Source organism: Prinia subflava, chromosome 31 (assembly GCF_021018805.1).
Source record: "Prinia subflava isolate CZ2003 ecotype Zambia chromosome 31, Cam_Psub_1.2, whole genome shotgun sequence".
Taxonomy (NCBI): Eukaryota; Metazoa; Chordata; class Aves; order Passeriformes; family Cisticolidae; genus Prinia; species Prinia subflava.
The window spans coordinates 895,314-914,790 of NC_086277.1; the positions used below are offsets into that span (position 1 = coordinate 895,314).

The 19,477-nt window shown below is 57.4% G+C and overlaps 2 protein-coding genes across 3 annotated transcripts; both read right to left on the bottom strand.

The window, feature by feature from the left end:
- Positions 1-1,523: 1,523 nt before the first annotated feature.
- LOC134562887 (ras-related protein Rab-11A-like) lies at positions 1,524-14,867 on the bottom strand. Of its 2 annotated transcripts, none has more exons than XM_063420516.1 (5): positions 14,726-14,867; positions 10,906-11,101; positions 10,637-10,830; positions 10,475-10,555; positions 1,524-7,537 (listed from the first exon to the last, which is right to left on the bottom strand). In XM_063420516.1, the coding sequence occupies exons 1-5, from the start codon at positions 14,763-14,765 to the stop codon at positions 7,506-7,508; spliced, it is 543 nt and encodes a 180-aa protein (XP_063276586.1). In that variant the 5' UTR covers positions 14,766-14,867; the 3' UTR covers positions 1,524-7,505. The 2 variants fall into 2 exon arrangements, with proteins under 2 accessions (XP_063276586.1, XP_063276585.1); XM_063420515.1 differs by lacking the exon at positions 1,524-7,537 and adding an exon at positions 8,880-10,235.
- Positions 14,868-15,333: 466 nt separating this feature from the next.
- RAB25 (RAB25, member RAS oncogene family) lies at positions 15,334-18,849 on the bottom strand. The gene is made up of 5 exons (XM_063420522.1): positions 18,571-18,849; positions 17,487-17,682; positions 17,177-17,370; positions 16,942-17,022; positions 15,334-16,163 (listed from the first exon to the last, which is right to left on the bottom strand). Exons 1-5 carry the CDS (start codon positions 18,608-18,610, stop codon positions 16,033-16,035), a joined length of 642 nt encoding a protein of 213 aa, XP_063276592.1. The 5' UTR covers positions 18,611-18,849; the 3' UTR covers positions 15,334-16,032.
- Between the last annotated feature and the right edge of the window lie 628 nt (positions 18,850-19,477).

Sequence of the window (19,477 nt, forward strand, 5' to 3'; positions counted from 1 at the left end):
CGGCCCTTCCTCGCTCTGGATTAGGAGCAGCAGGACCCTCGCGGGCAGCCTGGTCCGTGAGACCTCTGCCCTGCAAATCCCGTCCCATCGAAGCGGGGTGGGCTGCTGGGGGCGATGGCAGGGCACGGGCACCGCCCGACCGGGCCCGGTGCCGACGGGCGCCGCTGGTTCCCCTCGTCCCGGTTGGGGAGTGGGAAGTTCCCCGGGGCTTCCATCAGCCCGTGGGGCCGGTGGAGGCGGAGTGGGGACCGAGGTGACCCGTGCCGCGCCGTGCCGCGCCGTGCCGCCCCGTGCCGTGCCGTGCCGTGCTGTGCCGTGCCGCCCCGTGCCGTGCCGTGCCGTGCTGTGCCGTGCCGCGCCGTGCCGCCCCGTGCCGCCCCGTGCCGTGCCGTGCCGTGCCGCCCCGTGCCGTGCAGTGCCGCGCCGTGCCGCGCCGTGCCGTGTGAATGCCGGTGGTGGTGGTGTTTAGCGAGGCAGCGACACGAGGGCACAGGCAGTGGCACCGAGGGCTGGAGCAGAGCTGCGCCGGGGGGAGCTGAGCTGCGGGCAGGACGTGCCCGGCTCCGGGCAGCATCGGCCCCGCGGGGGTCGGGGGGACCCCGGCGCGGGGCGTGCCCAGCTCAGCGCTGGCATTTCCACCGCGCTTTGCCGAACTTTCGCCGATTTCGGCACTGGCTGCGAGCGAGGAGCGGGACTCGGGCAGTGCTGGCTTTGGGACCCGGGGCAGTGCTGGCTTTGGGACCCGGGGCAGTGCTGGCTTTGGGACTCGGGCAGTGCTGGCTTTGGGACCCGGGGCAGTGCTGGCTTTGGGACTCGGGACTGTGCTGGCTGCGGGACCCGGGGCTGTGCTGCCTTTGGGACTCGGGCTGTGCTGGCTTTGGGACTCGGGGCTGTGCTGGCTTTGGGACTCGGGGCTGTGCTGGCTTTGGGACCCGGGGCTGTGCTGCCTTTGGGACTCGGGGCTGTGCTGGCTTTGGGACTCGGGGCTGTGCTGGCTTTGGGACTCGGGGCTGTGCTGGCTTTGGGACCCGGGGCTGTGCTGCCTTTGGGACTCGGGGCTGTGCTGGCTTTGGGACTCGGGGCTGTGCTGGCTTTGGGACTCGGGGCTGTGCTGGCTGCGGGACCCGGGGCTGTGCTGCCTTTGGGACCCGGGGCTGTGCTGCCTTTGGGACTCGGGGCTGTGCTGGCTTTGGGACCCGGGGCTGTGCTGGCTGCGGGACTCGGGGCTGTGCTGGCTGCGGGACCCAGGGCAGTGCTGGCTGCGGGACCCGGGGCTGTGCTGCCTTTGGGACTCGGGGCTGTGCTGCCTTTGGGACCCGGGGCTGTGCTGGCTTTGGGACCCGGGACAGTGCTGGCTTTGGGACTCGGGGCTGTGCTGGCTTTGGGACTCGGGGCTGTGCTGCCTTTGGGACCCGGGGCTGTGCTGGCTTTGGGACCCGGGACAGTGCTGGCTTTGGGACTCGGGGCTGTGCTGCCTTTGGGACTCGGGGCTGTGCTGCCTTTGGGACCCGGGGCTGTGCTGCCTTTGGGACTCACCCTGCCACCTTTCCTTGTGGACGCGATATCCCGGGCCGAGCCGAGCAGTGCCGGGGCTGTGGGAGCGAGGGTTCCCCGGTGCCGGCACTGGTGGGATGTCACCAGAGCTGCGGGTATGTCGCGATAGTCCCAAACCCGCGTCCTCGGGGGGTGTTCGCGAACTGCGATTCTCGGACACGGGACGGGGCGGGGGAGCGGGTGACAAAACATAACAAAGGGAAACGGAGGGAGAAAGTAATATCGCGCTGTGATGTCATCCTCATCGACATAAATTATATAGAGAATAGTGTGTATTATAATGCATAACAAAAGAAAGAAAAAAAGAACCAAAATTGGATTTATAGTTAATGAGGAGATACTATAAAAATATCTTGTCCTAGCTCCCATTTGCAAAAGTATTTTTCAGCTGGAGGGATAGCTATTATTTTTTTCTCTTTTCTTTCTTTCTTAAAAAATAATAATCTTAATACATACAAAGGCTCAGACTGTTAATATTGTTAACCTCTGAAATCAAAATACTCCAACCTGTTTTGTTTGGTGTTTGAAGGGTTTATTTTGATGCATTTCCTGGTGTTTTTTAAAGAGAGAGAGAGGAGGGAAAAAAAGATTAAGATTTTAAAATTAGAACATTTCTTTATAATTTAATATTCTATTTTAATAAATGCATTTATTACATGTAAATGTAGCAAGGAACTGGGCTAATAAAAATACTTTTTATTAGGTAATTTATTATAAGAAAAAAGGATATTTTATTTTATGATAAAGTGATCCTTAAAAGTTTAGAAGGTTTAGAATATATGTAGGTTAAAAAATACATTTGTATCCAGAGTATTGCTTAAAAAGTGTTTTTAATATATGTTTCCTTTTTCGTGTGTGTGTGTGTGTATGTAAAGGTGATAGTTATGGTGCAGATAGCCCTTTCCACAAATAAGAAATTAACACAGTTGGATGTATTTAAACGACAAAAAAACAAAACAAAACACCAAAAAAACCCAAAAAACCCGAAAAAGAGAAAAAAAAAGGTAATTAAAAGCAGAGAAGTAGAAGAGAAAAACCACTATAAACCCAAGCCTGTGCCCTCATCCTGTGGCTGCTCCATCTGGGAGTCCCCTTGGAAAGGGTCAAGGTCTGGGTGGACTCCAGCTCGGGGCTGGCTCTGGGGCAGTCTTTGGGTGGCATCACCCCATGCTGGCCCTGGCGAGCCCTGGCCCTGCTGTGGCACAGCCTTTCCTGGGCACCCTGAGCATCCCAGGCTCCAACCTGACCCGACCTGGCCTGACCCACTGCCCAGCGGGTGCTGGGGAGCAGAGTTTGCTCCTGCTGTGGTTCCCTGGGACAGGGGCTGCTGGAGGGCTGGGTGCTCAGAAGGCAAAGCTGGCACTGCCCACCTCCCTGCCCTCCTCCTCCTTGTTACCAGCACTGATCCCATCCCAGAGGAGTTTTGTCCTTGATCTGGTTGCAGACAGCCCAGTGTAACATGAGAATTTGTGGTCCTTTCCACGGCCTTGCCTGGCAGGACTGATGGCCACTACTGGCCTGGCTGGGCGTGCTGGTGGAGGGCTCTGTGGATCCACTGGGTGGTCACTGTCTTTGTTGCCTCCCTTTAGGCTTTGGCTCCGTCTCTTCTTGTGCTGGGCAGGCTGCAGGGACAGGAGGGTTTGGTCCCAGTGTTCAGGCCAGGTGTGATCTTGAGTTCATCCATGGTCATTCCTTTGGAGCTTGTGCCAGACCAGAGCCGTGGGCTTGTTGTGGTGCTTTAAGCAGCCAGGGGCTGAGATACACAAAGCTCCTGACTGGCTCCAGCCCACCCTAGATGGGAACAGGTCACCCTGTGTGCTCCAGCCCATCTTAGATGGGAACAGGTCACCCTGTGTGCTCCAGCCCATCTTAGATGGGAACAGGTCACCCTGTGTGCTCCAGCCCATCCTAGGTGGGAACAGGTCACCCTGTGTGCTCCAGCCCATCTTAGATGGGAACAGGTCACCCTGTGTGCTCCAGCCCACCCTAGATGGGAACAGGTCACCCTGTGTGCTCCAGCCCATCCTGGATGGGAACAGGTCACCCTGTGTGCTCCAGCCCATCCTGGATGGGAACAGGTCACCCTGTGTGCTCCCCCAAGCTAGTGTGGGCACATCTCCTGCAAGACACCAATTGCAGGAGCAGCCAGAGCAATGGGAGCACTGGGTTCTGAGCTTCCTTGAATGCAGGAAATCACTTCAGCACACGCTTGGCTCGGGCACATCCTGAAGTGTTTCACGGGGTCTTGTCCCAGGAGCTGCTTTAGGGATGTGTTGAGCAGCCGTGACCTCGCTGTGGGCTGAGGGGTGGTGAAGTCTGTCCCCCTCACACCCCGAATCCACTCCGTGCCCTGCTCCCCCTCCCAAAGCAGCAGGAAGACGGGGTGATGCTTCTGCTCTGTTGCCTTTCAAAGAAGCATTTTAAAATAAGAAATTTTTTTCCTATTTGTTTGTTTTTAACCAAAAATGAGAAGAAAAAAAAAAAGGTTTGCGTTGATGGGTATTAAAAAATGTTAATAATAATAAACACTCAAATTTATTTCATATAATCCTAGAGTAAAGATTAAAAAAAAATTAACTAGTTCAAATAGTAGATGCTATCCATATTGTTTAATCTATAGTAGATCCAAGTGATCCCAGACAGAGCAGAATGTAAAATAAACTTGTGAACATGATCATTGTTAACTTCCCCAGGAATTCCATCTTTTTTTGGTACTATTTTTCTGAAGCAAACAAATAAATGACCGAAAGCCTAACAAAATAATGACCACCAATTGGTACCTACTGTCAATCAAAGTCCTGAAGTTATTTTTATAGAGGGGGAAAAAAAAGACAAAAAATGGATCTAATAATATGTATTTTTTTAAAAAGATACGTTTGGGGGTTTATGTTGCTTTTTTAATAAAAATAGACAGATTTGGCTAGTCGTGGAACAAAATAAGGAAGTTTTAGGCCATTAATTTTTGCCTTATTCTGACTTCCAGCCTTGGGCTTGGAGCAGGAAATTGCAGAAAAATGTTCAAAGTTGCTGTTACTTTCCTTGGGCTGTTCTTGGTTTTTGAACTTCTCCAAGCACCAAAGGTGTGGGAAGATCCTGGGATGGGCAGGTGGGACCATCCCAGGTGTGAAGGAGAAGGAAAGGAAGATTGGGTGATCTCCCCTCTGTAAGGTGACAGACAGAGCTCGAAGGCAGCGAGGTGCTGGGCAGAGGCTCTGCCCTTGCTCTGGGCAGTGTCAGGGCATTAGGGTTGGTTTGTTCCCTCTTTGTTTGTTCGCTTTCTTTTTCTTGGTTCTCCCTCACCCTGGTTGCGTTGCAGTGGGAGACACCTCGGGATGAGCTCACTTGCTCAGCACATGGCATCTTCCAGGAGATTTGGTTTGTTGGGTGTTTCTTTGCTTGGCCTCCAAATATCAGTTTCGAGCATTGGAGCTGCGGGTGAGATGTGTGGAAGAGCCCTGCTGGCTCGAGGGGGCCTTCTTGCAGCCCTAATGGGCCACGACATTCCCGATTCCCCATTTGCTTCCCGGCAGCTGCCCCGACGCTGTCCTGATCAGGGACAGTGACACTTGTGGCATATGCCTGGATTTTGGCTGCAGCAGCACAGAGGAGGCTGAAGGCTGTTCTTAGCCAGCACAGGGGGTTGTCTCTGGATGGATCCTGAGTCCCTGCAATGCTGAGAGTGGGAGCAAGGGCTCCTCGAGCTGGCGGCACGCAGGGGGTACTGTGATGGCAGACACGCTCTGGGCACCGCAGGGCAGGGCAAGACAGCCCCTGCCAGCTGCTCCGTTCATTCCAGACACAGGCCAGCACTGGTGGTGCTTTTCACTGCACCAAAATCTCTGCTTAAAGGAGAGAATTCAGAAAGAAACATCCAAGAGGCAACGTTGTCGTTTAGCAAAGCCAATGCCGCAAGGAAAACGCCCTTGGAGGTTGGTTCCCTCTGGGTTTAGCCTTTGCTCCTCTCTGTGTTGGCTCAGCCGTAGCAAACCCACGGATCTCCTGCAGCTCGGGAGCATCCACACAGATGCCTTCAAGGAGCGTGGTGCTGCCCCTTGCCCCCTGACAATGCCTGCTCTGGGGGCTGGGGTAGCCTTTACCAGCATTCATCACTCAGCAAAGCCATGCAATAGGTCAGGACAGGAATGAAGACAGTTGTCATTAGGTTTCTGCGTATAAATAGCACTGTGAATCTGAGATCCCTCCCCAGGACCCTCCTGGCACCCTGGGGTGTTTTGTGAAGCAGGGCACGGTGTCTCCTGCACTTCCAGGGGGGTTCATGCTCGGTGGAATCAAGCGCCTGGTCCTTCCCTGCTGGGGTGGCGAGGCGGCCTGTTTGCTCTTTCAGTTTTGTTTTACCTCATTTTTTTTAGTTGATACTTGAAAAAGCGTCAGTGATGGACATTGTACAGTGGTGCCCTGGACTGGAGAGTGGATGCACTTTATCCTCACTTGTGTACGGATGGTGGGTCCTGTCCCACCTCTGCTGAGCCCCAGCAAGGTGTCCTTGGTGGCAGCAGAGCCAGCGTGGGCTGGTTCTTCCAAAACCCTTTCTAGGATGTTAGGGAGGAATCTCTGTGTTTTAGTGTGGGTTTTCACATCCTGTAGAAACTTGAAGTCATGTCCTGCTGTCAGCTGACCCAGTGAAAAATTCAGCTGGAATTGTGCTAGGCAGACTTTGGTTTGCCCGTGCCGTGCCAGCAGAGGTTGGGCAGCTCCTGCCTCCCTCCCATGTGACTCCCCCATTCCAGTGGGTTACTCTACTGGAATCTGGAGTCAGTGCAGCCCTGGCAGGCTGCGGCATCCCCGCTGGATCTGCTCCAGCATCGCTTCAGGGCTGCCAATGGAGCAAATTGAAAGTCACCCCCACTAAAGTGACACTAATGTAAAATCTGGAGTAGTTCCACTACTGCCTGTGCAAAAATGAATTCCCCATCCAGTGGTGGCACTGGGTTGCTGACAGCAGGATGTGCTTTCCGGGCTTATGATGATGCTTTTGAAACAACTAGCAGAGAAATGGAGCGGTGAGACGTAGCAGTGTGGTGTGGCCATTGAGATCTGTTCTTGGCTCCCAGGAGCTGGGACACAAGACGTGGTCACAGGCTGTTTTGCTTATCTGTGAAACCATAAGCATTCTTTTTACCTTTTTCTTTATGAATTCTGTTCAAGATAATTGTAAAAAAAAAAAAAGGGGAAAAAAAGACCAGGGGCTGGATCTTGTTTTGCAGTAAGGGATTTGCTCCTGAGTTCGAAAGCAGTGTTAAGCAAACATGAAAGGCAATGGGCAGAGGGCTGGCGGATCCCAGACTGGCAGGTCTGGCAACTGCTGCAGAGCCAGCTCTGATCCCAGCCCCAGGCAAGCCAAGGAAATCCCCAGGGATGCCCAGAGCAGCCCCCGGGCATCCGACTTCGAAGTCGGGAGCCCGTAGGGCTGCAGAGGACTTCCTCTGGCTCTGCCCCGGTATCAAAGAGATCCAGGTTTCAGCGTGCTGCCGTGGGGACCCCGGCAGGCCGGCTCCAGCGGGATTCCCCACACGACTCGTGCTAAAACGACCCCCAAGCCCTGGGTCCCCCCAGCAGCCGCTCTCGCTGATATTCACCCGGGGCAGCACAGCCCTCCCCAGCCCTTCATGCTTTGCTTGCACAGCACCACCTGTGCTTCCTCTCATCCTCGCTTCAGGCTGATGTCCAAGTTTGGTGTATCCGCTTTCCCTCGGGTCTGGGCGCTGTGGCACGGTCCTGCCCCACAGCACTCCCGCCTCGTGCTGAGCCAGCTGGCCACAAAGTCACCCAGCCCTGCCGACTGTGTGGCCCTTCCATTCAAAGTCCATTCCCTATTATTTTGTGTTAGCTTTTTTATTTTTTTCTTTTCCTCATTTCTTTTAACATCATAGGAAACCTGTAGTCAGGATTGTTACTATTGGAAACCGATCACATGTTCCATCCAGGTATTTTCATCTCTCTGGCATCACGCAAAAATAAAGGCCTGAGAGAGAGATATAACCGAACACAGAAGTAGAGTTAGGCTTGTTGTCTGAGTTTTGAGGCATATAGTATAATGGGAGAAGGAAAAAAATTAAAATAAAATAAAATTAAAATAATGATGTTGCACAACTTGTAGAAAACAAAGAAGGGAAAGGGTTAATGTATTAAATGTGCTAAATTACATTAAGAACTTAATTTTATTAAAGTATTATTACTTAAGAAACTTGGTATCTGCTCTTGGTTTGTGTCTTTTTGCACTTCAGGAGGAACCAGGAGCAGTGGCTGAGAACAAGGCCCTGCTGGGCTGAGTTCCAGGGCAGTGGGGCTGGACCTCCCTCTGCCACCCCTCCTGCATCCCCCATGCTTTTGGCAGCACTTCTTGGGGTTCACTAAAGCACTTGTGAGATGAGGAGCCTCCTGAGGCAGCTGCTTCTCCCAGTGCTGGTGCCAGCATGTCCCATGTCCGTGAGCCACCCTGTGCCACATTTCACCCTTCCCACTTCTTCATCCCAGCAGAAAACATCTGAAAACTGGAAAGCCTGGAAAAAAACCTGAGTGGCTCAGCCCAAGAGTGTCTCCACAAATCTAAATGAACTCATCATCCCCTGTGTCCATGCCAGTGCCTGGCTGATGGACGTCCAAAGCCAGAGAGGCCCAAGGGACACTTGGCTCAGCCCTGTCCCTTTGTGGAGCAGCATCCATGCCCTGCATGCCCACCTCTCCAGCCGGTGGGGCTGACATCACTCCTGGCACCGCATTTTGGTGTGGGCAGATGGTATGGGAGGAGGTGGTGCTTGGCAGCTCCAGCTGGTCTGCATGTTGCCAGCGCTTTGCCAGCTGAGGTGGGCATGGGGTAAAGCACAGCCTGTGGGGCAGTGGCCACCCCTCACCCGGGGACAGCCCGGGGTGTAGTCAGACCCAGGGTATGACAGAGGGTGGGTCTGGCCAGCTCAGGAATGAGGCTGCCTTTGGAGGGGGCAGTGCTGTGGTGTAGGACACAGTGCTGGGGGCTGGAGCCAAGGTTAAGGTGCTGCCAGAGCTGGGGTGGCTGCACAGTGGGTGGATAAAAAGGGGCACCCATATGGTGCAGCCACTTCTGCACCCCATTTGTGCATCCCTACACTGCCCCTGTGCCAGCAGCAGGATCCCACCTTCTTCTAACCCTGAATTTCAAACTCTCCCCTCTGGCCTCCCAGCAGGACACACCCTTGCCCAGGCTACAGCCATACCTTCCTCCCAACCCTCCTCTCCTCCTCACCCTTCATCGCCTGTGGTTGCTTCCCAGCTGCCCCATGTGGGGCTGGCACTGCTCTTGCCTGAAAGAAAGACCTGGCAGAGGGAGAAAGGCTTCAACAGCAGCTTTATTTGGGGATTTTGCCTCAATTTCCATTTCACTGAGAAATCATGTCCCAAGGGGGAAGCCCTGGCCAACTCCTACTGGCACAGGCAAGTGAGATGCAGAGACTGGGGACAGCTCTGGAGAGAAAGAGACCCCCAAAACTGTGACAGGGGCCACACTCCCGGTATTGGGTCAGCGGTGCAGGGTTTCCCACCTACACCCCTCTTGACTGACCCCTGCCAATCACCCCTGACAGCAGCACAGGGCTCGACCCAGCATTGTGGGTGATGCCCACCCTGGGAGGTGGCCGCTGTTCCCCAGGCAAGGGAGACTGCAGCAGACACTCCATCCAGTGGTGGCACGTCCCCAGGCAGGGCCATGCAGCCACCAGCCACAGTGGCCAAACACTCAGCAGGGAAGGGCCAAGCCATGCCAGGGGGTCCTTGCAGCTGGAGCCGAGGGGTCCCCAGTGCTGACACTGGCTCCCACACAAGGAGCTGTGCAGAGGGACAGTGTCCCCACCCTCTGCACCTCATCCCTGCCCTCGCCCTCAGCCCCCCCCAATCCCTGGTCTCTCCCCTTGTACCCTCCCTGGAGCTCCCCGAAGGCCAAGGCCCCCCAGTCCCTGCTCCCACATCTCTTTCCATGGAAATGTCACAGCTTTTCCTTTGCTGGGGTTATGCCACAGGGAGGGAGTCACAACACAAAAACAGTGTCACCCCCACACCCCACCCTGGATGGCCCCAGCAGCACCCAGAGGCACTCCCAGCTCTCAGTGCTGCAGGGACAGGGCTGGGCACAACTGGCTGCAGCACTGCTGGTTTCACAGGCAGAAGGATGCACTCAGTGTCCCCCTCCACACCCATCCCACGGGGCTGCACACAGGGTGTCAACAAACAGGGACCCACCGAGTTTGGGCTTGTTCAATGCCACCCAGTCACCCAGCAACTGTGCCTGCAGGGCTAAAGGGAGCAGGGACACAGGGGATGGCATGCTCCCAACCTTGGGGAGAGAGGGGAGACACCCTGATGCTTCGCCTCCCCCCGTTTTTGTTGGTCCCACACAAACACAGGCAGATCAGCATACAGCCAGGACGATGGTGCACACAAAAGCAGCTGCCAGCCTGCACTGCTCAGGGAGCTGAGGCAGGTGGAGGGTGAGATACACGATGCCACCGGGTGCTGGGTGGTGGGGGGTCAAGATGGGGGCACCCCAGGGGCTCAGATGTTCTGGCAGCAGGGTGCCTGCCGGCCCTCCTGCTGCATGGGCAGCACCCGGATGGGCTCAATGGTGGTAGAGGGGCCAAACTCTGCCTCCGGCTGCCCAGCGATCTGCCTCTGGGACACGATGCGGTAGATCTCTGCCAGCAGGGAGAGGGGAAGTGAAAAAGCTGTTTAGGTAAGGATTTCAGTGGGGGAGCTGCTCCCTCCACAAACACACAGCCCCAGGAGTGCAAATGCCCAACTCTCCCCATTCAGGGGAGAAGGATTCCAACCCAGATCCCACCCAGTACAGCCAGGCCCCCAGGGGTGTCCTGAGAAGACACAATGTCCAAAACCATCTCTACTCCTGCCCCTCTCTTTCCTGGCTGCCCCTTACCCGAGAGAATGTTGTGGAAAGCTGTCTCCACGTTGGTGGAATCCAGAGCAGACGTCTCAAGGAAGGACAGCCCGTTCTTCTCTGCATGAACAGTGTGAGCTCAGGTGAGTGCCACGAACTCCAGCCAGATGGGATGGGACTGCACAGGATGGGGGAGGATACCTGCAAAGCTCCTGGCCTCATCGGTGGGCACGGCCCGTAGGTGCCGCAGGTCACTCTTGTTGCCCACCAGCATGATGACAATGTTGGCATCAGCGTGGTCCTGCAGCTCCTTCAGCCAGCGCTCTGCATTCTCATACGTCAGGTACTTGGCAATGTCATAGACCAGCAGAGCTCCCACTGCCCCCCGGTAGTACCTGGGGGACAGTGAGGGGACAGGGTCACAGCAGGGCCCCAGGCATGGGCCACAGGTGGAGAGCAAGGAAACTCACGCTGAGGTGATGGCCCGGTACCGCTCCTGCCCGGCCGTGTCCCAGATCTGAGCCTTCACCGTCTTGTTGTCCACCTGGATGCTCCTGGTGGCGAACTCCACCCCGATGGTACTCTTGCTCTCCAGGTTGAACTCGTTGCGGGTGAAGCGCGAGAGCAGGTTGCTCTTCCCCACCCCCGAGTCCCCGATGAGCACAACTGGGGGGCACAAATAGGGTGTCAGTTCCCCCAGCCCCCCAGAAAGCCACCCACCCCACCCCACAGCCTGCCAGGAATGGGAATCTCCTCATCCAGACCCCATCTCACCCAGGAAAAGCTGACAGGGGAGGGGTGAAGCAGAGCAGGACCAGCTGCCTCCACTCCTCCTAGCAGCATCCCTATAAATGCCCCTTGAGAAAATCCCTGCCACCACTGGGAAGTCACCAGAAGTTTCTGTCTCTGGGAATGGGAAAGCACCATATGCACTGATGGACATGAAATGGCCAGAAAACCAGCATCAGGACCTGTGCAGGGAGAGCCAGGCCAGAGGCCAGGCAGATCTGGGGCTCCTCTTGCCAACCCTATGTGCCCTCCAACCCTGAGGGCACACTGGAGGACTTAAAGACATGGTTTGACAGGAAGCATCCTCCTCTGCTGCTGCTGGTCCAGCCCATGAGCCGGGAAGTTCCTGGGTGTGGGTTAAATGCATTTTCTGTCTGTCCCAGATCTGGCTGGTTCCTGTAAAAGCTGGAGAAACAGGCTCTGGGGAGCTTTATCACACACCTTCCCAGTCAAGTTTGTTGAGTTTATGACTCAACAGGTTTTCGGTTTCATTTTTTAAGTTATTTTTAATTCCCTCACTGCCAATTCTGTTCATTCCCCAGGTGTACTCAGACATTTCACTTCACCTGCCTGTGGGACGTGTATCCCCACCAGGTCTGGACAACAGCAGGACTGTGGTCACCACCATCCAGTGACCAAGGTGGGCAGGACACAGGAACAGCAGCACCAGCAAGGGGCCACTGGGATGCCACACACTGCAGGAGCCCCAGCAGGCAGAGTTACACTCAGCCAAGGCTCAGCAGCTGTCATACAGCAAGGATGTTGCTCCATGTTCTGGATAACCCTTTCCATGAGCTCCAGCTCATAGGCATGGCTTCCCTGCATGGTGCAAAGCCTGCAGCAGTGCAGCCACTCTGCTGACAAAACCCTCAGTGTAGGGCAGGCAGCAAACAGCCTGGCACCAGGAAGCCCAGCAGTGAGGGGAACAGCTCTCTGGAATCACTGGGGGAAGCTGTAAAGCACCTGGAGCTGGCAATGGCTGTGTCAGGACAGCCAGTGAATGAGGGAAGAGCAGCTTCTCCACAGCATCACACAATGGTTTGGGTGTTTGGGGCCATAAAGCCAATCTTGTTCCACTCCTTGGTTCACTACACCAGGTTAATCCAAGCCTCATCCAACCTGGCCTTGAACACTCCCAGGGATGGGGCAGCCACAGCTTTTCTGGGCAACCTGTGTCAGAGCCTCACCACCCTCATAGCCAAGAATTCCTTCTCAATATCCCATCTATCCCTGTCCTCTGGCGGCGGGAAGCCATTCCCCACTGTCCTATCCCTTCAGGCTCTTGTCCAACGTTCCTCTCCAGCTCCCTTGGAGCCCCTTTAGGCACTGGAAGGGGTTCTGTGGTTCCCCCAGAGCCTTTTTTCTACAGACTGAATATCCCCAGCTCTCGCAGCCTGGCTCCAGCCCTTGGAACATCTCTGTGGCCTGCCCAACTTCTTCCAGGAGCTCCATATCTTTCCTGTGCTGGGGGTCCCCTGAGCTGGAGGCAGCACTGCAGGGGGTTCTCGGTAAAGTGGAGCAGAGGGGCAGAATTCCCCCCTCACTCTTTGCCCAGCTGCTGGGGAGACTTCTCAGCTGCTGCCCACTGCATGGAGGTCTGAGAGGACCGTAACAGCACAGACCACCCTGGACAAGACCAAAGGAAATGCAGGCCAGTGGTGAGCCAGGATCATTATCACTTTCCCAGCTTCAAAGTTTTGATCTGGGCTTGGTTTTACACCAACAGCAGGAAATTGCTGCTTCCCCAGCTCAACCGCCACAACCCCCATCCTGGCAGTGCCACGCTCCATGGCAGGCTCCAGAGGGCTTTGGAGCACACCAGGGATGCAGGGTGGGTGGTGCAGGGTCCTGCAGGGTGCAGGAGGTGATGAGACCCATGTCCCTGAGCTTGAATGGCTTGAGGAGCTGGAGCACCACCCCCTACCCCAGGCACAAAAAGCATTTGACACATGCTGTTCTCACTGCCTCCAAAGGTGCTCACCACACCACGTCTCACAGCAGGGATGGAAACAGCCTGGAGCTCCACACAGGGCCCCAAGGAAGGGCTGCAGGAACAGCCATGCCCAGAGCTGCTCCTCAGCCATACTGAGCCCCTCCAGAGTATCACAGCCTGGCACAGCTGGAACATGCAATGTGCTTTGCAACAACTCATACTCCTGTGTCAGTGGAACTTGGGATAATGCAGCTTCCAGCTGTGACAACCTCCCTTTTCTCAAGGGCTTGGCTGGGCTCACAGAGGAGTTGGACCCTGGGAGCACTAGCCCAGCTCCATGCCCCTGGACACTGCAGTCCCCTTTGACTTTGCTCCTGCTTTGGAAGGGATGAGCTGCCCTTCCACTGAAAACTGAGTTCTCTAGAACTCCAGAGACCACCGTGGGACCCAGGAGGGGAATGAAGAGCCCGTATGAGCTGCACCCAGCCCTGGCTCCTGTAGGATGACAGGGGATGGACAGACACAGGAGGACCCTGTGCTGAAGCCCCCTCAGAGCCACACAGCGGGCACAGCACCAGGTGGGAAGTGCAGAACAAAGCAGCTGGGAGAGCTCCTGTCTGGGCATTGTATTCACTCAGCAGCAGAGCTTCTCCCACACCAGGTCCCAGACTAACCCCAGGGAGGAGGATTTTCCTGGGCAGCAGCCAGGGGAGGTGTGCAAGGAACCAGGGGCTACCAGCACACTGCTGGTTGGAATTACGTCACATCGGTGGCTAGAATTACCCAGGCCCTTGCGGGCAGGCCTGTGTGGGTAGGCTGACTCACAGCCACCCACTGGTGAGCTCACACCCTGGATTTCATGGCTCAGGAGGCTGTGGCATTGCCAAGATGTCCCTTTGCTTCCACAGCACCTGCTTTGGCCACAGTAGGGAAGCCTGGCATGCACAGGGATGGGGTGCTTCAGGGGCATGCTGGGCTCCCACGGGCAGAAATGCCAGTGTTGTGTCTCCAAGAGCCTGTCCCTGTCCCCAACCCGCCCCCTGCACAGCAGTGAGGTCAGAGCACCACCAGCACCAGGAAGGACAAGCCTGGATCCCTGGACCCTCTCCCTCCATGGGAGGGCGAGCTGTCTCTCTTGGGGTTGATTGCTCAGCCCCCGGCTGCGCTCCCCTCGCCCAGAGCCGCACAGCAAAGGACCCACGGGTCCTCAGGGCCCCACACAGCACCCACAGAGCTCCACGGACCAGCCTTCCCCACCACGGCCGGCACCAGCACCCTGCCACGGCCACGGCCGCCCCTCCAGGCCGGGGCTCCAGCCGGGGCTCCAGCCTGCCCCGCAGCAGCACAGAGCCGCTGTAACCAGCACCGGGACCACGAACCATCAGAGCAGCTCCCCCAAACCCTCCGGCAGCGGCAGCGCCTCAACCCCAGCCTCAGCACATCCACCCTCCCTCTCAGCAGAGCGGAACACCACAAGAAACCTACCCCAGCCCCGTCCCGGGAAATGAGTGTTATATCCCCGCCCCAGCCCAGGGTGCTGCGGGGAGCCCCGAGGGCAGCAGACCCACCTTTGAAGAGATAATCGTACTCATCATCCTTGCCCCGCATCTCGCCCAGCACCACGGCCCCCCTCGCACTGGGCTAACTGGGAGTTCCGGGCCTCACCCAGCGCTGGCAGGGGCTGTCCCCCGCCACCCATTGGTGGCCACAGCCTTTCCTGTTCCGCACCCATTGGCGGCCGGGGCTGCCCGTCAGCACTCAGGTGTGCTCACCTGGGCCAGGTAAGGGGGCAGGGTCCGGCCACCACCTGTGTGTGCTCCTGCCGGGGCCATGCGCTCCACGCAGAGCCGCGGATGTGAAGCGGAGCTGGGCTGGCACGTCCCGCGTGGTGCAAGGGGAAAGCGAGTGGAGGCACGGAGAATCCAGCAGGAATTGTCCCGTTTCTGAGGGGTTTCAAATAACTGGCAGAGGCTGCATCATCGTTTGAACTGATAAAGTTCAAACAGGACCTAAACTGGGAAAGGCTGCACGGGGAGGGGGCACAGGGGGAGCATGGCTTCAGGGTAGGAGGGGGCACAGGGGAGCCGTGGCATCCAGCTGGGCTGCTTTGGAGGCCACGATCTTCAGCACATTATGAAGGTGGGGATCCAGGGCGTCGACCACAAACACGCAGGAATTCCAGCTCAGTAAACCTGCATTTCACAAGTCCTTTAATGATTGTGTCACACCCGTGCTGGACACAGAGCTGCTCCCGGCCCCATGGCACTGGGCCCTGTGCCAAGCCTTGTCCTGCCATGCAGACAGCAGGAACCTTCGCTTGGTCCTGCTACCACATGTGCCCCATGTCTGGGGATGGGACAGTTGTCTAGGGATGAGACAGCCGAGGGCTGAGTGCTGCCACTTCACAGCCCAGGGCTTGACTCAACTCCAGAGCAGTCCCTGGTGGGACAGACACCTGTTGGGCAGCCACATCCTCAGTGCATGGCGCAGGGTGGCCCTACAGGAGAAACCCCAGGGCCAGAAACAATCAGAGAGGCTCCTCTTGCTGGCATGGTCCTGCCCAGAACCTCCTGGCTTCTTCCCCAGAGGTGCCTCAGGGATGTGTCCTGGTCCTTTTGCCCTGCAGTTCCAGAAGGGCTGATACGGTGCGTGACAGTGGTGATGCTAATCAGGGCCCAGCAAAAATGAAACCGAGAGAGAAGAGCTCCTGGAACTGGTGCTTCTCACTGTTTATGGCAGAATTTGGCCCCTGTCCAGGCTGCTGGTCCCCACTGCACCAGGACAGGGGTGGCAGTGCAGGTAGGGTGACACCAGCCTGTGCTGGTGGCCCCTGGTGTGTCCCAGGGCTGTGGGGTTCCCGGTGTGCCCGGGGGGTTTAGAGGGCCACGCAGCACGGACGCCTCTCTCCCTGTGCTGGGGCTGTGCTTGCAGGGTTCTCACTGGCAAGTGACACCGTGTTGCTTTGGCTGCTCCTCTGCTTCTGCTTCTGCACTTTGTAGAAGATTTCTGCCAAAGAAGAAGTGTGTCAGTCAAGGCCCCCTGGGGATGGAGGGACAGCTTCAAGCCTGCAGCTCCCACTGCTCGCCCACCGTTTGGCACACCGGTGCCTCTCTTTCCCCTCTGTGCAGGAGAGGGGTGATTTGAGGGGTGACAAGGGAGAGGCTTCCACAGGTTACATCCCTACAGCGCTTGGGGAACACCCTGTGCTTGGCCAATTTCCTCTTGCCCAACCTGGGATTAGTGCTTCACCCTGTGTTGGGGCGGGCAGCTCACTGGGCCAGGCTGGTTCAGCACAGCACAGCACAGCACAGCACGGCATGGCATGGAATAGCACTGCATGGTTTGGCATGGCTCAGCATGGCATGGCACACTTCACTGCCCAGACGCTGCTGGCTGCCATTCCTGGAGAGCTTGGACTCCATCCCTGGCCCCCCAGGCCCCCACGGCCGGTTTGACAGGATGCTGGTGACACCAAGTCAAGAGCTCAGGACAACAGGAAGGAGACTGGAGATCATGGGGGAGAAGCAGCCCCTGGGGCTTCAGGGATGCCCAGGGGCCATGAGAACAAAGCTTCGGATGTGGGGAATGAAACGCCCAGCACCAAAGGCTGAAAACCAAAGCACCCAGAAAGACACCACCAAAAGATCTCATGAAACTAGCCCAAAATAGCTCAAGTGGAGCAAGGAGAGAAGTGCTGCACATCATCTGCACAGCCCTGAATCCCTGGGAAATGGACCTCGCAATGCCCTGGGACCCTGCTGCACCACAGCACTAGTGTCTGTACCCTTCAGGATGGTCTCAAATGCTTCCTCAACATTGGTGGAGTCCAGTGCCGAAGTCTCAACAAACAGCAGCCCGTTGTTGTCTGCAAGGAGAGGAGCCCCCTGAGATGATGCACACCCGAGTGAGGACATGGCTCCAATCTGGAACACCTTCAGAGATGTTCAGGTACCTGCACTGGTGCAGGTCCATGCTTTTGGGGAGGTTCTCAAGGTTCCAGCCCTGTGGCAGGTGCCTACCTGCAAACATTTTTGCCTCCTCCATGGGCACCTCTCGAGCCTGTGCGAGGTCGGTCTTGTTCCCCACCAGCATGACAACGATGCTGGCCTCAGCATGGTCATACAGCTCCTTCAGCCAGCGGTCCACCACATCGTACGTCTGGTGCTTGGTGATATCAAACACAACCAGGGCCCCCACAGCCCCCCGGTAATACCTGTGACAGAATTCATCATCATTCCATGCTCCAGATCCACCGCCCCCAGCATCCTCACCCATGGGGCTGAGCCCAGGCCCCAGGAGCAGCATGGACTTCAGGCCTGCCATCCTTACGCTGAGGTGATGGCGCGGTACCGCTCCAGTCCGGCGGTGTCCCAGATCTGAGCCTTCACCACGGCGTCTCCCACCAGGATTGTGCGTGTGGAGAACTCCACGCCGATGGTGGTGCGGCTGTCATGGTTGAACTCGTTGCGGGTGAAACGAGAGAGCAGGTTTGTTTTTCCCACCCCAGACTCCCCGATCAGGACAACTGTGGAAGGAAGAAGAAATCCCACTGGACTGCCCCAGCTACCAGCACTGGTTGCATGGGCATTGCTTGCTGTCTGATGACCCCAAACAGGTTGCAGAGGCTGGGCAGCTGTGTGGCTTTAACCTCTAGTGTGGTTGCTCCATCAGCAAACGGGGGTCACCGTGGGAGCCTGCGCTCCCTAGTGCTGGTGTGGCCCCAGAGCTGTTCAGGGGGGTCGTGGCTACTGGGATCTGGGCAGCAGGAGCAGGGCAAGGATGTTGGTGAGCCCTGGGTCACCCTGCTGCAGTGGGCACCCAGGACGGGTGGCACACCAGAGCCTGTCTGTCTCCACTTGCCCAGAGGGAGCCCTGAACTCCAGCAGAGTCCAGCCAATAGTACCTGGCAGAGACCAGGTGGGCTCAAGGAGTTCATCAAGGAGGTGTGAGGCTGTGTCCCCATTTCTCCAGCTCAGGTTTGACCCCCATGTTCTCTGCATGTGCCACCACTCAGGTCACCACAGAAAATGACTTTTTAATGCCCACTGCTTTCGGAGGTTACAGGCTCTGGTGGCATTTACGTCTCACACACTCAGCCCCAGCTTTTAGAGCCGCCCCATCCCTCAACAGCAATTTGCCTGGCATGGCACACCTGCACCCTTGGGGTGAGTGTGGATCTCCCCGGGTGTCTGCGGACCTTGGCGCCGCACACCAGCCCTGGTCTCACTGCTGTCAGCAGTCGGTGCCTGTTCCCCAGTCCCCTGACCCTCCGGAGCTCCCGAAGCCCATCATAGCTGCAGGGATAGTCCACAACGTCCCAGCTCGGGACACAGCCGCTCTCTCCCCGCAGCTCCTGGCTTTCTGCTCCACCTCTTTTGGATAAGTGGGGGATCGCAGCGAGGCCAAGACTCACCCTTGAAGACAAAGTTGTAGTCCTCCTCGGAGCTGCCCATGTCGCCCCGGCTGCCGCCTGCCGTCGCAGGGCCGCCCTGGGTTTCCTCCTTGCCGCTGCCAAGCCTGGGGCAGACGGCGGGGCGGGCCGGGCTCCCGGAGGCGCCGAGCGGGGAGACGGAGCGAGCGAAGGTTCCTCTGTGCCGGGGAGCGGGCGGGACCGCAGGGTCCGGGGGGCGCGGAGGGTTCGGGACAGCCGGCAGCGAGAGAGGCCGGGCCGGCGACAGCGCGGCCGGTTGACTCAAGGGGTGGGACTGGGTGTCGCAGCGCAGGTTGGGCAGGTAATGTCACCCCTGGGACCGTCACGGGGCGGCCGGAGGAGGAGCCAGGGCCCGATCCTGAGTGCGGGGCAGGCTGGGGCAGCGAGAACAGCACGAACAACGTGGGCAACATGGGCAGGGAGGGGTGCGAGGGCAGCGTGGGCAGGCTGGGGCAGCGCACACAGGACAGCGAGGGCAACACGAGCAGCAGGCGCACGGAGGATGGCATGGGCAGGGAGGGCAGCGTGGGGAGGGGAGGGGTGCGATGGTATCGAGGGCAGCGATGGCAGACCGGGACAGCACGGGCAGAGCAGGGCAGTGTGTGGTGCGATGGCAGCAAAGGCAGACCGGGACAGCATGGGCAGAGCAGGGCAATGTAGGGTGGGACAGCAGCGAGGGCAGCTGTGCCAGGAGCAGAACCCCCATTCAGCCCGGCTCCCGCTGTTCTGAATCTTCCCTCGCCTCTGCTGCCATCGTGTGAAAGCCAGGGAAATAGGGACGGGAAGGAGCCCCCACCGCCCCCAGCTATCCCAGCGTGACCGGCAGGGCTGTGCTGGGGCTCAGCTCTGTTGTAACCCCTCTCCTTTGACAACAGCCCCTTGCAACTTC

Bases quoted from the DNA above. Each gene is read 5' to 3' on its own strand.
- RAB25 (XM_063420522.1), bottom strand. From the start codon at position 18,610: ATGGGCAGCTCCGAGGAGGACTACAACTTTGTCTTCAAGG. The intron at 17,371-17,486 runs GTAAGGATGGCA...ATTCTGTCACAG, and splicing joins TACCGCGCCATCACCTCAGC to GTATTACCGGGGGGCTGTGG. The intron at 16,164-16,941 runs GTACAGACACTA...CTTCTTTGGCAG, and splicing joins ATTTGAGACCATCCTGAAGG to AAATCTTCTACAAAGTGCAG.
- LOC134562887 (XM_063420515.1), bottom strand. From the start codon at position 14,765: ATGCGGGGCAAGGATGATGAGTACGATTATCTCTTCAAAG. The intron at 10,556-10,636 runs GTATCCTCCCCC...CTGTTCATGCAG, and splicing joins TGAGGCCAGGAGCTTTGCAG to AGAAGAACGGGCTGTCCTTC. The intron at 10,236-10,474 runs GTAAGGGGCAGC...CCCTGCTGGCAG, and splicing joins TTTCCACAACATTCTCTCGG to AGATCTACCGCATCGTGTCC.